At 53.8% G+C, this 16,803-nt stretch overlaps 1 protein-coding gene and 1 long non-coding RNA gene across 4 annotated transcripts in view; one reads left to right on the top strand and one right to left on the bottom strand.

Moving 5' to 3' along the window:
• Positions 1-1,242: 1,242 nt before the first annotated feature.
• Positions 1,243-16,803, top strand: part of PTCH1 (patched 1) — a 71,795-nt gene continuing 56,234 nt past the window's right edge. For 2 of the 3 annotated variants that reach the window (XR_011091100.1, XM_068666463.1), the window contains exons 1-2: positions 6,066-7,104; positions 8,100-8,292. Coding sequence is in view for 2 of the 3 variants with exons in the window: in XM_068666463.1 (XP_068522564.1) it covers positions 6,907-7,104; positions 8,100-8,292 (391 nt within the window). In the remaining variant the exon portion in view is untranslated. Of the gene's footprint in view, positions 1,693-6,065; positions 7,105-8,099; positions 8,293-16,803 lie in introns of those variants that run through there. The other variant, XM_068666464.1, reaches the window with a different exon arrangement.
• Positions 2,407-8,218, bottom strand: LOC137847859 (uncharacterized). The gene is made up of 2 exons (XR_011091101.1): positions 8,082-8,218; positions 2,407-4,176 (listed from the first exon to the last, which is right to left on the bottom strand). It is a non-coding gene; the product is annotated as an uncharacterized lncRNA (long non-coding RNA).

Here is a 16,803-nt window from a genome sequence, read left to right as displayed (position 1 = left end):
ACACAAGCCCCTCTGTCATGTAAGAATAATATCGGTTTTGCAGGCAAAATATCCTTCTTGTTCATTATTTTGTTGTCTAGCCTGGTTTTATGTAGATAAGAATGGAGTTTGGCTGTATAATGCAATCTGATCATGAGATGTTCCCTAACATTTCTTCTTATAGAGTTTTTCCATTCTTGAAAGCAAACATAAAACCCTAAGATATGCATTATTCCCTGCTACTGGAATTCAGTAATAGGAGTAATATAAATAAAACATGGCTTAAAAATATATAGGAAAAAAAAAAAAAAAAAAAGGCCATGAAATCACTGAACCTAATCATGAAGTATGTTTTCTAAACATAACACAAACAGAAGTCTCTGGGCAACTTGGTCACAAGACTACAGCAATACGGAATGTACTTTATTCTCAAAATACTTTGTAGATATTGCAGATCTGACAGCGAATCAAGCGTGACTGACTGGAATAAAAGGATCTTCCATGAGCAATTAGCGACATGTCTTCCAAGACACATCACTTGTTCCTTGCAACGTGTGCTAATCCAGGAGCAACTCCTGAAGTCACTTTTCCCAGATCCTGCAATGATACTCAGCCACTGCAAGACCCTGAAACGGTGGTAGCAAATTTCTGCGCAGTTTGTTTCCTGCTAGGAACTATCCAAGAAGATGGTGAAAAACGAAACAAACAAGAACAACAAAAAAAAAAACACTGCTCCTTCCCAGTGACAGCAGCGCTCAGGTTTTGTTCACAGGAGCTGGTTTCCTCGCTTTGCCTTGCTCCGCCACCTGAAAGCTGACTTTCTAGTGACCTCTAGCACCGCCGAGCAGGACGGGCACCAACACCTCGGGCACAAACGCGCTCCGTCGGGGGCAGCGCGGGGTGCTGAGCCGCCGGGAGGAATCTCGGCGCCCCTCTGCTCGCCCAGATTTTGGCACATTTGGCAGGCAGACTGCGCCCCACCGGCGGGCACCTTCCCTGCTCCCCATCCTCCGGGGGGCCGAGGGGGGAGACGCGGGCGCTGTGCCGGGGGGCAGCGGGTCCGGGTCCGGGCGGTCGGCACGGGGCTCCCGCTTCCTTTGCTTTTTTCCCGGAGTTTATTGTAAAGGGGTAAAGTTTGCGGGCTCGTCACGTGACCCTGACAGGTCCTGCCTATTGAGAGCCAGACCACCCACATGGAGGACGATGGAGCTGCTTAATAGAAACAGGCATGTAATTGTGAGCCTTTCCAGCACTCTGCAGAATGCCTGCAACCTAGGAGGGTTATTTTTTTTACACTTTCGGTTCCTTTGGGGTAAAAAAAAAAAAAAAAAAGGAGAAGAAGAAGAAGGAAGAGGAGGAGGAGAAGAAGAAGAGAGGGAGGGAAAGAAAGGAGGAAAGGAGGAAGGAAGCAAGGAAGAGAGGAAGGAAGGGAGGAAGGAAGGAAGGAAACGAGGAAGGAAGGAAGCAAGGAAAAGAGAAAGAAAGAGAGAGAGTGGGAAAGAAAGATAAAAAATATAAAGAAAGAGAGGAGGACAGAAAAGGGAGAGGAAGAAAAAAGAAAAAAGAAACAAAAGGGAAAAGAAGAGGGATCGGGAGCAGCGAGCCGAGCGGACGCGAGGGGGGCCGAGGACGAGGAGGCTGATGCCCCACGACAGCCGCCAGCGGCGCTGAGCGAGGCGGCACCGGCCCTCCGGCGGCGCACGGGCAGCGATGGTAGGTGCCGGGGCGACCCCGGGGCCGGGGGCAGGGGCCGGGGGCCGGGGGCTGGGGGCTGGGGCGGTGCCGGGGGCGCTGCGCGGACCCCCGCGGCGGAGGGCCCGGGGCCGGGCGGAGGGGGCGGGCGGAGCCGTGCGGGGCCGGGGGGCGGCGGGGGCCGTGCGGCGGGGGCCGTGCGGGGCCGTGCGGGGCCGTGGCTCCCGTCCTGCCCGGCAGCGGGGGGGGGGGGCTCGGCGTCGTGTCCCCGCTGTGTGTCCCCCAGCGGCTGCGCCCGTCGGAAGAGCCCCCCCCCCGGGGAAGCGCCGTCCCCGCGGTGCCTTCCAGCGTCCCCGCGGGGGTCTGTGCTCGGCACCCGCATCCCCTGCACCTGTGCGAGCGGCGGCGCCGCCAACCTGCCGCGCTGCAGCATCCAGCCCCCCCCCGGGGCCAGGCCGTGCGGCACGGGGGCGATGCTGCCGGGCGGCCCCGCCGGAGGCAGCGGTACCTCTGCGGGCACCGGGCAGCCCTGTGCGGGCGCTGCGCCGCGGGGACCGGCCCTGCCCGCCGTGTGCCGGGGCTGGGGGGAAGGATGCTCGCCGACATGCCTCCCCCCGGCGGGGGGCCGAGCGAGGAGGGGGCTGGTGCTAAGGGGCACGCCTGAGCCAAGGTGGGTCTGTGCCGGCTCCCGGCCAGCCGGCGTGGGGCTTGTGGCCCGGGGGTCTCTCGCGTCGCTTGGGCACCGGCCCGGTGGGTGTACCTGGTGTCTGGCCGGGGCCGCGCTACAGCCGCGGCGGGGCAGGATTATCACCCGACACTGTGCCTGCGGACACGCTGCTAGGGCTGAGGAGGGAGGGGGGGAAGGAGGAATCCTTTAAAATCTATTTGCTTTCAAGAGCCGGTAGATATAAAACTGGCAGCTGACTCTGAATTAAAACGTCTCGGGCTTCTCTGTTTTTATCCTTATTTCACACACACATGCACACACACGCACGCACTCACACACACACACCTTTTATTTTCTTCTGCCTTTGCCACAGTGTATAAAGCCCTATTGAGACATGTAGGCGTGATGTGTAAACCGGATTAGCAGTATGAAAGAAAGACATACAATGAGCCTGAATTGTTTTACTTCCTTTTCATTTCTCACGCCTATATCTCTAATAAATTTGTTGCTCCAGCAGTGGGTCAAAGAGATCGTGTCGCTCAGCTTTTTTTCTGCGAGACCCGATGGCAGAGATCATGAAAATGAATGCCCTGCCCTCTGCCAAATGCAAGACTTGAGCTATATCGCTACACAGGCTCGGTGTTGTCCGGGCTGGCTAAAAACTGTTCAGTGTAACTTTCCCCCCTGCGTGCGCATTAAAGTCCTGCAAGTGGCAGGGCACCGTGCCAGAAGGAAAAAAAAAAAAAAAAAAAAAAAATCTGTTTTGAAGACGACTTGGGTTTATAAGGCTAAAGCCCCTCGCCGGGCAGGACAAGCTCTGCTGCAGCCGGGATGCCCGCCGGGTGTCTCCCGGCAGGGACGGGGCTGCAGCTGCGGCCGCCGCCCTCCGCAGCTCCCGGGGCCCCGGCGGGGCAGCGCGGAGGGCCGGCGGCCGCGGGAGGCGCATCTCCCGCAGCCCTCCGCGGGGAGAAACGCCCGCTCTGCCGGGCCGGCGCTGTAGATCCCTCATTTGCTCCTTTGCGGCGTGCAGAGCGGCTCTCCATTAAAGGAGATCAGGGGTAATTAGCCGCATTATTTTGACAAGCTGGCTCGAGCAGCTCCCTTTGCTTGCCGGGCTGAGGAGGGGGAGCGGGCCGGCTCCGTGCCGCCGCCTCCGTGCCCCTGCGCGGTGGCGGGGCCGGGGGGACACGCCAAGGCAGCGCCCCGCGGGTGGGCTCCGCAGCCCCCCCGTGGGGTGGGGTGAGGGGAAGGGCAGGCCCCGCACCCCGGCGCTGCTGCGGTCCGCAGGTGATGGGCAACCTGCAGAGACGCGTGACAGTAAAGCAGGGTCACGGCGCTGCACACCCTGCCGGGGCTGGTCCCTCGCGTGGCTGCGGGGAGCGTGGAGCTGTGCGGTGTCTGGGGTTGCGGTGAGCACGAAGGTGACCCAAGCAAGAGGCAAAGCCTTGTAAAATGAAGCCCCGGGATTCTTGCGTGCCAGCCCTGGCGGTCCAGGAGCAGGGGAGACCAGGCGTATTTCAGTCAGATTGCAGACTGCAGCCACTCCACCCGCGGGGACACCTTCCCGGGCCTTGGCCACAGGGCAAGTCCGAGATAAGACATCTGCAGGTCCCAGGCGAGCTGCTGAAGGCAGAAGCAGCCCTTGGTGTGGAGGAGCAGTTGCACACAAGGCCCATGCATATCACAGCCAGCAGTGCTTACAAATGTAAATAAGGGCAGATTGATTAGGAACAACATTATCGCTGGGAATGTAGCACGCAGGCATCAGCGATGAGGCAAAGTGGGGGCAGCCACTGCTCTGACCACCCAAGTGGAGACTTTTACACTGACACTTCTTCCTTGAGGAAAAAAAAAAAAAGAAAGAAAGAAAAAACACACACACAGAAACAAGGCCAATTAGATCCCTGCAGTAATTCATCTCTTGTGTATGCTTTAAAAAAAAAAAAAAAATCCCTCCAGACCACAGGGAGAGAGGGGAGATTAAGATAGCGCTTGTTAAATTTGAGTCCTCAGATTGGGTTCTGGGAGCAGGAGCGAGGACCGGAGGTCACCGGGCTGCTGCGCAGAGCCGAGCAGGCAGAAGGCGGGGGGCAGCCCCGGGGGCTGGAGGTGCTTGCAGGGACGGGGCAGTCCTCCCGGGCTTGGGAGGCTGCAGCCAAACGCCTCTCTCTCCCCCGGCCCCTTCCTTCCGCGCCCCCAGCCCCGCTCAGACCTGGTGGCACGTCGGCTCCCAGCGCGATGCACGGCTGAAACTTGAGTTAGAGGCGGCTGCCTGCCTGCCTCCTTCCTTCCCTCCCTCCCTTCCTCCTTCCCTCCCTCCCTCTCTCTCTCCCTCCCTCCCTCCCAGGTGTGGGCTGCAGCCCCCAGCAGAAAGCCGCCTCCAGCCCCGTGGGCTTCCCCCTCCCGCAGCTGCGCGCCCACATGTGCTGCGGGCAGCCCCACGCAGGGCACAGCCCCACGCAGGGCACAGCCCCACGCAGGGCACAGCCCCACGCAGGGCACAGCCCCACGCAGGGCACAGCCCCACGGGGCAGGACGCGCCGCCCGCGGCCACCAGGTGGCTGCGGGGACGCGGGGGGGGAAAGGCCACAGCATCGCCCGGGGCCGGCCGTGTCCCCGCCGGTTTGCCCACGGAGGCTCGGCCGGGGCCTTTTTTCTCTTTTTATCCCATTTTTTAAGCCCCCGTCCCCAGCGAGCGCGCCGGGGCGCGGAGCCCCTCCGCGGCCGGCGGGGGAGGCGCGCAGCTGTAGCGGCCGCAATTAATGGCTGGTCCTCAATGAGCGGAGACGGCGAGCAGCCGTGCCAAAAAAGTAAACAATCACGTATAGTGCGAGAAGTGTTTAGCGCGGCCAGGCAGCCTGCGCTTCACGGATTTTTACACTAAAAACATATTAAAAGTGGCTTTCCTCAGGTTTCAGTTAAAGAATGAGCCCTAAGTTGAAACAGGCTGGCTACCGCGCGGCTTTAAATCCCTCAAGTGTTAAGTTTTCATTGTGTTTTTCTAACTGGACGGAGTGGTTTTCTTGCATGGAACCGAGTCTCCTCTTTAGTTAAAAAAGAAAGAGAGAGGGAGAAAAATCTGGCACTTTCCACCGCAGTATCCACCACCCTGTCATTATTTCTGCAAGCCTGGGAATTCAGCTCGGACCTCCCAGTATTTGTTGCAGCTTGAGGCCAAGGTGCCTCTAAAAGGATTTTCTTTTAAGGGCTTTAGAAATCGTTTAATGCTACTTTCCCCCCGTTTCCCTCTGTTTTTTAAAAGAGAGGGAAAAAAAAATATATATATATATATTTCTGCGTGTCGATCGCGAGAAAGTTCTGCGGCGTGCATTTGTCTGCAAGCATCCCGGCCGAAAAAAAAAAAAAGGGGGGGGGGGGGAGAGAGAAGAGAAAAAGAAAAAAAAAAAAACTTTCTTGAAAAGAAAACGAAGAAGAAAGGGGGGGGGAGGCGGTGTGGGGGAGGCATTCCTTAATGGAAGTATTGCATGCAAAGAAGGCTGGATCTCTTTAAGGCTCCCCCTGAAGCTGGAGATGCACACACAAGGGTTGCCTGCCTGGGTGGTCTCTCTACTTTGGTGAGCTGTTGCTAAGCAGCTAATAATAGTCATGTTTGCTGAGTAATTTCTGCCCTCCCCGAGCCAATCGCCTCGCAGAAACCCAAGCCATCTGACAGCCCCAGGGGCGGGCTTTCAGCTCTTTTTTTTTTTCTCCCTCTCCCTCTCTCGCTCTCTCTCCTCTCTTACTCCCCCCCCTCCCACCCCTCCTCCTCTTTATCCAAATGGAGAGAGTCCTTTTTTTCTTCTTCATCTCATCTCTTGAGCCGAGGGGCTGCAGCTCGCCGCTGCCGCGCACACGCCGGGGGAGAGCGCCAGGCAGCCGCCCGCCCGCCGCCGCGGCGGGGCCGAGCGCGGAGCCCCGCCGGCCCCGCGGCCCGCGGGAAGCAGCCCGGCGCTGAGGCAGGATGGTGCAGCGCGGCCGGGCAGCGCAGCAGCAGCAGCAGCAGCAGCAGCCGCCGCGGCCCGCCGCAACGCCGCCGCGCCGCCGCCGCTGAGCGCCGCCGCGGACAGCGGCTCCCCGGAGGGAGGCAGCGGCGGCCGGAGGAGGCGATTTCCACGGGAGCCGAGCACAGCGCGGCGGCGGCGGCGGCGGCGGCAGCCGGGGGGGGCCGGGGGTCGCGCCCGCCCGCCCGTCCCACCTCGCTGGGCGCGGGGAGCGGCCGCCGGCACCTCGGGGTGCGATGTGGCAATGGGAGGCGCGGGGAGCGACTCGGCCGGAGCGGCCGCGGCGGCAGCCGCCGCCCCGCGCCCCGCGTGAGGCGGCCGCGCCGCAGCAGCCCCAGCAGCAGCCGCAGCAGCAGCAGCCGGAGCCGCAGCCGCAGCCGCGGCAGCCCCCGCAGCAGCAGCAGCAGCAGCCCGCGGCCCGCAGCGCCGCCAGCCCCCTGCGCCCCCGCCGCGCCCCGCGGCCCCCGCCGCGCCCCGCGGGCCACCGCCGCGCCCCCGGCCCCCCGGGCCTCGCCGCGGCAGCGCCAGCGGCAGCTCCCCCGTCCCGCCGGCGGCGGCGGCGGCAACATGGCCTCGGCCGCTAACGCCTCGGAGCCGGAGACCAGCAGCAGCGCGGGCGGCGGCGGCCACCCCGGCCGGGCGGCGAGGAGCGGCGGCAGGCGGCGGAGGAGCGGAGGCAGCCGGCGCGCCGCGGCGCCCGACCGGGAGTATCTGCAGCGGCCGAGCTACTGCGATGCGGCGTTCGCCCTGGAGCAGATCGCAAAGGTGCTTCCCTCCTCTCCCTTTTTTTTTTTTTTTCTTTTTTTTTTCCTTCCCCCCGGAGCGCCGCGCGAGCGCCAGCGCTGGCTTTTTTTTTTTTTTAACTTTTTTTCTTTTTTTTTTTTTCGGCGGGGGAGGGGGTGGCGTGCTTTCCCGCGGGGGTGGAAGGAGGAGATGGAAACCCAACAGCCACCAATAAAATGCTGGGAAAAAAGAGAGGGACGTCTGTGACTCTGTTCGTGCGGGAGAGAGTGCCCTCCTTCCCTTCCTGCCTCCCCGCCCGTGCCTGCTCCCGCGGCGAGCGGGGCTCTCGGGGCGCTCCCTCCCCTCCTCCCCGTCCCCTCGCAGCGCCCCGAGCACCGGGACGGGACCGGGGGGAGCGGGCGAGCGGCCGCTTTCTTGGCAGAAGCCGTGCTTTTGTCAAGCGCACGCAACGCCGGGGCTGCCCCCGGAGGAGGGGGGTCCCGGGGCGGGGGCAGCGCGCAGCGCCTTCCTCCCCCCGCGGCCGGCAGGGGAGGCAGCGCCGCGAGCACATCGCCACCCCCCGCCGGCCGGGGGGCTGCCGGCTCGGGCCGGGCGGGGATGGAGCCGGCCGCCGGCCCCCAAAAGACGCCGGGAGCGAGCGGCCCCGGGAGCCGCGTTTGCAGGGAGCGGATCTGCGGGCTGTGTAAGGAGAGGAACGGGGGGAAGAGAGGAGCAGAGGGGGAGGGAAAAAAAATAAAAATAAAACGGGAGAGATCCATGTGGCTGCCCTCTGCCGCTCGCACACGCTGTGGGAACGAGCTGCTGATGGCGCAGCGCTGCTCACCGCCTGGGTGCTGCCTGCAGCCGGCCGCGCTGTGTGCAGGGGGGGTGGGGGGCCGGCTGCCTGCTCCCGGCCGGCCCGGCCGCCTCGGTCCCGGCGGGGGCTCCCTGCTGTGCCCGGGGGAGGGGCGGCTCGGGTGGTGGCGAGCGGTGCCGGTGGCGGCCCGGTACCGACTGACCTCCGTGTTGCCTTGCAGGGGAGAGCGACCGGGAGGAAGGCGCCGCTGTGGCTGCGAGCCAAGTTTCAGAGACTGCTCTTTAGACTGGGCTGCTACATTCAGAGGAACTGCGGCAAGTTCCTGGTGGTCGGCCTCCTCATTTTCGGGGCCTTCGCTGTCGGATTACGGGCCGCCAACCTCGAGACCAACGTGGAGGAGCTGTGGGTGGAAGGTAAGGCGCCGGGGCGCGGGCGGACACCGGCCCTGAGGCGGGCACCGGCCCTGACGCGTGCCCGCCGGTACCGGGGGCCGGCCGCCGGTTGGCGCGGCCGTTGGGCGGGCGGTTGGCGGGGCGGCACAACCGCCGCTCGGCGGTACCACTTCGCCGCCCGCGGCGGGGGGGGACGGGGACGGGGACGGTGTCGGTGTCGGACGGGAGGCGAAGCGCAGAGCCGGGGGAGCGGCTGGTCCGCGCGGCGGGTTGCGGGGCTCGGCGCCGTGCGGGAGGGCGGCGGGAGGAGGAGGAGGATGAGGAGGAAGGAGGAGGAGGAAGGGGGCGCCCCTCCGCCATCTTGGGAGTGCGCACGCCCGCGGGGCGGGGAGGGGAGGGGAGGGGAGGGGGGTGTGTGAGGGGGGGAAGGGGGCGGGCGGGCTGTGTGTGGTCCCTGCTGCTGGACGGCTTTCAGCGGCGGGGGGGGGGGAGCGCTCGTCGCGGGGCGGAAAATAAATAAATAAATAAATAAATAAAATAAATAAATAAATAAAAAGCGGCAGGGCTGCGGGAGCACGGCTCTGCCTTGCGGGGGGTGGCTGCGGCCGCCCTGTGACAGTCCCCGGGTGCTGCGCCCCTCAGCCAGCAGCGCAGACCGTTGGAAAGAAACGGCTCCTCTCAACGTTTTTTTTTTTTTTTTTTTTTTTTTTGCCTGGCCGCGCTGCTGCTCGCGGTGTCAGGCTGAAATGCTGGGTCCAGGTGGGTTCCCCCTGCTCTCCCGTCACGGCTCCGCTGCGAGGACGGGTGATCCCCTCCTAACGCCACCTGCTTTTCCGAGACCGCGCGCTGACCGAGCCCGTGTGGCTGGCCCAGCAGCGAAAAATCCAGCTGTCGGGGAAAAAATGCGTTTTTGCGGAATAGTCACTCGGTGCAGTTACTGCCCTGACCTCTTCTGCTGGCGTTGCGGCTCCTCGGGTGCATGGGGAGGTCCTGAGCGTGAAACCTCACTGAAATTGGTCTCTGAGGCTTTTATGGCCAAGGTGGATGCACGAGGCAGCTGGTTGTACAGAGCTGACCCGTGCGATTTGAGATTGCTTTCCATGTTAGAATTAAACAAGGCAAATATTAAAACTTGGTTTAAATGGAGAAAGCTTAAAAACCCTTGTGTGTCTAGGTTGTGCAAAATGGCTAGCTAATCACATTGATATAAAATACTCTGGTTTTAATTTAAATTAACTCACAGTCTTCATGTTCTAGTGCAACGCGACACAAAAAAAAAAAGCATGCTAAATTGTGGAGACTGTACATTTCTGGTCATGAACAAGGCTGTTATACAAATACACCTAATGAACAGCAATTGCGTGTTTCTGTGGCTAAACTGCAGGCAGAAGTACAGGGTGAGCATTTGAAATGGAAGAGGTACAGAGAGAGGTGGTGTCTGAAGTGGTGTTCTTCCTAGGCAGGAGTGGAAAGCGGTGACCAAACTCACTTTGCTGAGCTTGGGATACCCAGTCCTCCCTCCTGAGCTTGTAGTTAAAGTACGCTCTGTGGAGGTTGTTATACTAAGGGGCCCAGTAGGTCAAGCTTTCTTTTAATGGAAGCAGCGTCTGAATTGCACTGTTTATTAAAATAACAGTCTTCTTTTTGCCTTTACCTTTTGTTTACCAAGAATTTGAATGAACTGGGCAACGTTGGCCAAATATGGTAGATTACTCGAAATATGTTTCGAGTCACAGTTGCAATAAAATGAGTTTTGATTTGCTACTGAAGCTTTTTACAGTTATTACTGCTGAATAAATTGGCAGTATTTACACAAAGAGACTGGTTTTATATGGTGCATTTCTGAATACCATGGAGCGTGGAACATAACACAGTGCTGAAGTTTGCTAGAAGTAAACGGCTGCTTTAAAACTATAACACAATTAATTAAAAATAGTGAAGTGAAGTTTGAATGAGTTTTAAGACCATCCACATTCCAAGATAAATGCTTAGTAGTCTGGGCCTGAAGCTATTATGGCTGAAATATTTACATAAGAAGTTCAGAAACCCACCTGGTAGGCAAACTTTCAAAGAGAGAAAAAGCAAAACAGATCTCCAAAACATCATTCTTTCAATTTTCTTGTAGTAGGCTCTCTCTTTCAGAATTTGTGCCAACACTCCTGGCCTCCTGATACCAAAGTGGCTTTCCTCTCAAATTGTTTCTTGGCACTACGTGTTGCAGAGTAGCATTTCTTTTTTTTTATTTATTTTTAAAAACCCAGCCCTGCTCTGGCTGCTGTTCAGAGCACTTCAGTTCCTGCTGCGTGCCCCGCAGTGTGCTCCCAGTCTGTGCCTCCTGTCTTGCGGTCTGTCTTGCTGGCACCCTTGAGGGGGCCACACACGTGGCTCTCCCCGGCCCGTCAGCAGGTCTGTCATCCCTGCACGCACACCTTCCTGTTGTAGGGTGCTCACTGTAGTGTCTTGCACAAACAAATCCCAGACCGGCATTTTAATGTTATCCACAGCCCTTAGGCTTTAGTTGAACTGCTATGTGTGGGTGTCCGTGTACACTGGAGTTGCAGAGACTGTTTAGCATCTTTATACATCGTACACCCTTGAGAGAACAAAAAGGGCTTTGCATTGATTTCCTCTGTGACTGAATTTTGTTGGACACAGACGAGGTTTTAGAAACATCCATTCATAACTAGGAAGTGCTCTGGATGGAAAAGAAATCATGCCCATAACTGGTTATGTTTTCTGCTACCACTCTAATAGGCACTCTAAGACCCTGGCCTGTGAACAGCAGTCACACATGTAAATTTACAGCCTCTCCTCCTGAAAGAAGGTAGTTTTGTGGCTCCAGAGAAGATTCGGCTAAGTGGAGCTTGAAATTTGACTGCTGCAGTGCCTTGAATGGCATTAATTGGCGCAGCTCATAAGGGGAGAGATGCTCTCGTGTTGTTCCCTGATACTTCATTTCATGTTGCCATTGTCTTGGGATTTTTTTTCCTCGCCTTTTTTTCATGCCTTTTTCTTCTCTAAGAGGTCAAAGATCGCGGTGGTCTTTCTTTACTCTCTTGCTTTCTGAAGTTTTTGTGCTATCTGTAGCTCAGTTGAACTCTTCCCTCTGCGAGTAGTTTTCTGTGTTGGTAGTCCTCTTTGCACAGCTAACCAAGGTCTAACGCGCAGAGACCCTTCGTTACAGCAGCTGGAAGCAAGGGGGTGCGTGATACAAGCAGGGATAGGACGACCTGCAGGGAAGAGAAAATGCCTCAGTAGTCACAAAGAAAGATCAGTTTTGGTACTTGGAACAAAGCGTTCTCTCATTGTCAGTGAATTAGCGCTAAGTGTGTACAACAAACTGTAAGCGAAGATTTGAGTGATGTGTAGTAGTATTTTCTTTTGCTCTTAAGGGGCAGAAACCAAGTGACTCTACTGTCGTACTTGCGGCTAACCCATCTTAAAATACATTAATTCACCCATGCAACACAAGAGTGAGGTGAAGAAGAGGAAAGCATGTGAGTGATGCAGGAATCAGTATTATTTCCGTAGCTTCTCAGTTTGCTTAACCCAGCAAGATCAAGTGCAGGTGGAGAGGGAAGTTATTCTTAAGTTCTGCCTAAGGCATCAGTTAACTTTACACTAGTATTCTTTGGAGAAACAAAAAAAAAGAACAGTAGAGGAACAGATCCTTGTGAATTGTTGTTTTAAGGAGACAAATTTATGTGAGTGGTCCGGAGTAACATGTTTGGTTTCAATACAGTTAGCAGGAATTGACCCAGTCAGTTGTAATTCAGTTCTTCCGCAAAGACTCGCGCTTGTTCGCAGCAGCTGAGTGCTAAGTACTGTTTGAGGCACGCCACCACAGCACTTACTTCTGGGGCAGGATTTCGGTGGGCTGCGAGACAGTGTGGGGAGTCGTGTCCCATCGCATCACCAAGTCCAGCAGTTTCCTGCAACACTTGCTGATCTCTGAATTCTGCCTCGCACCGTGTTGTGCGCCTCAGAGTGCGTAAGGGTTCATTGAAAGGTGCTTATCTGGAAAGTTTCCAAGCCTGCTGTTTTGTTTGTTTGAATCGATTGCGATTTACAGTGTGGTTTCTCAAACATGAACGTGCCAGCGGTGTTCCCATGTGAGGGCTGTAGAACCATCACCTATAGGCCGCATGCTGTGTTTGAAGTTTGCTGATCGAAATGGGGTTGTATTTCAATCCATGCTTCTGTTTTGAAGATCAACATCAAATCCTAGTTTTTAGGCTTTACATGATGTTTGTGGGTGAAAACATCAGGACAATGGGTATTACGTTTCTGTGGAGTGAGTCCCCCTCTGTTTTCTTATGCTTACATGTTAATAAAAGGCATTTTAAGGTTTTAGTGATGTGGTTGTATGATCGCTGTCCTTTACGGGCCTGTTATTGAAATCAGAGTCACTCAGGCTCTCAGTCAGGGTTCATCTTGACAGGTGTCCACATCACTCGCTGCTCAGGGTTGGTGCTTCCTGCTGAAAGGCTCCTGCATCCAAAGCAAAAACAAACCAGTTCTGGTGTTTAAACTCCCGTAAGAGTTTCAGTGAAGGTATTGCCAGTGACCATCTGGGGTCATTCAGAAGGCGAAGGGCAAAATCCTGAGCTCAGCGAATGCAGTGGCGGAAGGCAGAATAACCTGAGCATGGCCAGGCCTCTGCCCAGCGCTGGTAGGAAGCTGCAGCAGGCTGACAGGGCCCTTGCTGTGGGAAGGGCAAGAGGAGGGCCTTCTTCTGGGGAGCTCACACCCACCTAGGCTGTAACCACAGGGTAGCCTGGGTCCCTCTGCCTTTCAGACTTCAGAGGCGTTTAATTTACTCAAGGCTCCAGAAAAGTAATCGTCATCATTATTTCCAAACCTAACATGCTGTGGCTAATGTGCGTGCCAGAATGTGCCCTGTAGATCCTTGTCTGGGAGGGTCTGTGCTCTCCTCTGTTGCAATGTCTGTTTGAACTGCTGCCTCGCTTGCACCATTCCTCGCTTCCTCTCTCCTGAGCTGTGAGTGACTTCCCACACCCCGCGGATTTTGCTGGTCGTGAATGGGGCACAAGGGCATTTTGGTAGTTGTGGAGAGCCTGGTGATTTCCATGCAGAAATGCTGGGGCGAAGCAGAATAGTTGAAATCCACATTGCCTTCTTGTTGGCCCCCATGCTGCTGCTATGGAGCTGGAACAGGGGGAGTATAGGTAAGCAGTAGGCTGGCTTAGCCGTCAGGCTGTCTGCTGCTGTAGTTGAGGTGCTCTGTGGAGGCGTAGGACAGAACAGAACAGAAAAGTTTGATTAAAAGGGACCTACAGAGATCTTCGAGTCCAATGGCCTGACCACTTCAGGGCTAACCAAAAGTTACAGCATGTCATTGAGGACATTGACCAGGTGGCTTCTGAAATCTGACAGGCACGGGGTGTCGACCACCATGCTAGGAAGCCTGTTCCAGTGTCTGACCACCCTCACAGGAGAGAAGTTTTTCCTAATGTCCAGTCTGAACATCCCCTGGGGTATTGGTATGGGTGAGCGATTTGCCAGTTTGCTACCACCTCCTGTTACCTGTTAAATGGATTTTTTTATTTTTATTTTTTTGGTAGAGAATGGGCCTTCTTTCTTCATTGTTCCTCAGCAGACACTGGGTTCAGGCAAGAGTGAACTCTAAAAGCCATGGGTACTCGAACTTGCTTTCAACAGAAAATGCATTAAGGAAAACTGCCTCCTTACCCCGAATCCATCTATTTTCATGATTTAATATTTCCGTGGGAAGAGGTGGTCAAAGCCCTGTTATTAAATAGTATTTGTGGTGGCTCCCCAGAAAGTAGTAATACTACATAGTGTATGCACGTTCTTGACCGCACAACAAATTTAAAGGCTATTACACGCAAGTGGATATTTCAGTTACACATAACTGTTAGGAGGCTCCAAAATATGACAGCTTCCAGATGTATGAACCGACTGATCCCTTTGTTTAGATTATGCACCACAGCTGATGCCTAGATTAGTGCTGGCTGGACAAAGCTATGGGAGATTTGTCTGGTTTCCACAATGCCATGTTTATATTTCATTTGGATTTCTTCTTCAAAGCTGACCTCCCTGTGACCTGTTGGAGCTGTGTCCACTAGAATGCAAGTTTTAATGTGTCTGCAACAGCTTTCCTTTTGGTGTCTAATGGAACATGTTCTCCTTTTGACACTCATGGGCATTTATGCACTACCCCTTTTAACTTAACAGTGAATTATGTACTTCAGCCTATGAGCATCCAGGTAAAACTCTGCTTGTAAAGTTTTCTGCCCCACAGTTAGCTTTTCAAGAATATTCTGATTGGTTAAAGTAGTGTTTGGATTATAGACCTTGTGGGACTGTTCCTTGTCAGGCATTTTCTCCTGTCTGTAGAATAAAGTTCAGTCTTCAAGACTTTGCACAGTGTTGTTTCTCTCTACAGATGATGGCGTGGATGTGCATGCATCTAGCTGCTCTTTTTGGAGTTCAGCAGGAACTGGAATTACAGAATTTTACTCAAAAGTTCATTCTTCTTTGTGGCTACCATACAATTAGATATATTTTCCTCGGTCATCCTTATTTATCTTCAGTATGCCTTTGGTTCCCCTCATCTCTCTGTGTCTGCTGCATTGTAGTATGCAGGAGGTCTTTCCCTGTTTGTATTTGTTAGTAACTGTACCTGGGAAAACTTGAAGAAACCAGTAAAATCCCTCAATGGCTGAATGACTGTTTTGCAGTAAGATGTGTCAAGAGTTCATAAAGATTCAGCTACAGAACTTGCATTGTGTAAAACCACCACATACTTACAGAAACTGGATGAGTTTCTACTGTTGATTTACTGGGGGAGCAGATTCCTGAGGTGGTGCCTCACAACAGAAAACTCGGCACTTTGAAGTATCATTTCTGCACTTCTGTGCATAATGGCCATTTCATTTCCATGTCCAGGGATCAAGAATAGAAAAGTATTCTTCTCCTGTTCTACGTGATCTGTGCTGTTTTATTATCTACTTACAGTGTGCTAAATATGATTTATTAGTACTAGATATGATAGGCTATGTTGCTCTGTTGATTTGGAATAATCTTGGCTCGTGGTTCATTGCACTAGAAATAGATGGAGTGGAACTGCGAAGAATAATTTTTAATTCAGAAGATAAAATATTTTTTTTTAATTCTTCCTGTTTCCTCTCTAAACTTATTTTTTTATTTGTCAGGAATGTTTAATATCCATCCATCCATCCATATATTTACGTGCTGTTGTTTTTCTCTGTTATTTTCATCCAGCATCACCTGAGCTGCCATAAACATCCTGAATTTGGCAAAAGTATGTTTTCTAAAGGAAAAAAGTCCTTTACAGAAACTGCTGATCATATATATATTTTGATGTATGGAGAATTCTAATTTCGGTTTTTAGAATGCATGTCTTGGCTTTAACTTCTGCTTGGTTTTGTGAAAACTTAGTTATTGCAGTCCTTGAGCAAAATATATAAGAGGTAAGGGAATGAGTAGAACCATAACCTGACTCTTTCTGCAAAGGTGCTGCTCCTTTAGAGAATTGTACTGAACTTAATTTCAGCTTTAAATACACAAGTAATCGTTGTATATTTGAAACATGTGTATATTGCTCATGAGCAAGAAAAAGCTGGTATTTTTAAGGCATATGTGCAGTGTTGTACACGCATATACCTGAAGCTGGAACTGAGCCCTTAAACTGTAATACAGTCTTCATTTACTAACAGTAAGACAAATTAAAAGAAACAGTCTTCTCTTGTTTACCTGTCTGATGCATTTCTGCTTTTCAGTCAGTAACCAAAAGCTAAGTGCAACAAACTAGAAATGAGCACTGTTAAGTCAAGTTGGATGATTTTTTTTTCCCCCTTAAATCATTGCTTAAGGGCTTCTGGCCCCTAGCTCAGGAATCCTGCCCAAAAATGCCAGATGTATTACACAGTCAAGTATTGCAATGTAAATAGTGTTCTGTGCCATGAGAGCAGGGTGGTCCTTCTCCTAGTTAAAAAAAAAAAAAAAAAAAAAGAAAAAAAAAGAGAGAGAGAGAGAAAGAAAAGAAAGGGGGAAAAATCCACATGCTCTGAAATAAGCACAGTAGTCGTAGTGTTATTTGTGTTTTTGGCTGCACAGCCAGTATTTTGGAGCTGAAAGAGCACTGATAAATTAGTACTTTGGACTGGCAGATAATAATAACTGAAATTGAGATACTAGAAAGCAAGATGTGGCTTGGCTGAGGCTGCTTAATTTAGTCAAACAGGCATGTAATAAGTGAAATATTAAAGCAAAAGCCATTGCTGACAGGCAAAACTCCTTACCATGTTGTGAAGAGCAGTCTTTTGCACATGGAAGGAAAGCGGACAAAGGATGGGAAGTAGGGAAGGCAGAGGCATGGGGTTGTTCTTGACCTCATGCTGTGTAATGGAAAGACTGGGTGTGTTGCTGCACCTTTTGAGTATAAACATTGCGGAACTCTTCTTGTCTTTAATTCAATATCCTTTGCTGTGTATTAACAATAAAGATCCTGCCAGTGTCTTTATC

This window comes from Anas acuta, chromosome Z, assembly GCF_963932015.1.
Source record: "Anas acuta chromosome Z, bAnaAcu1.1, whole genome shotgun sequence".
Lineage (NCBI taxonomy): Eukaryota > Metazoa > Chordata > Aves > Anseriformes > Anatidae > Anas > Anas acuta.
The sequence above is the reverse complement of the archived record's forward strand: the minus strand, read 5'-3'. Positions and strand labels throughout refer to the sequence as shown.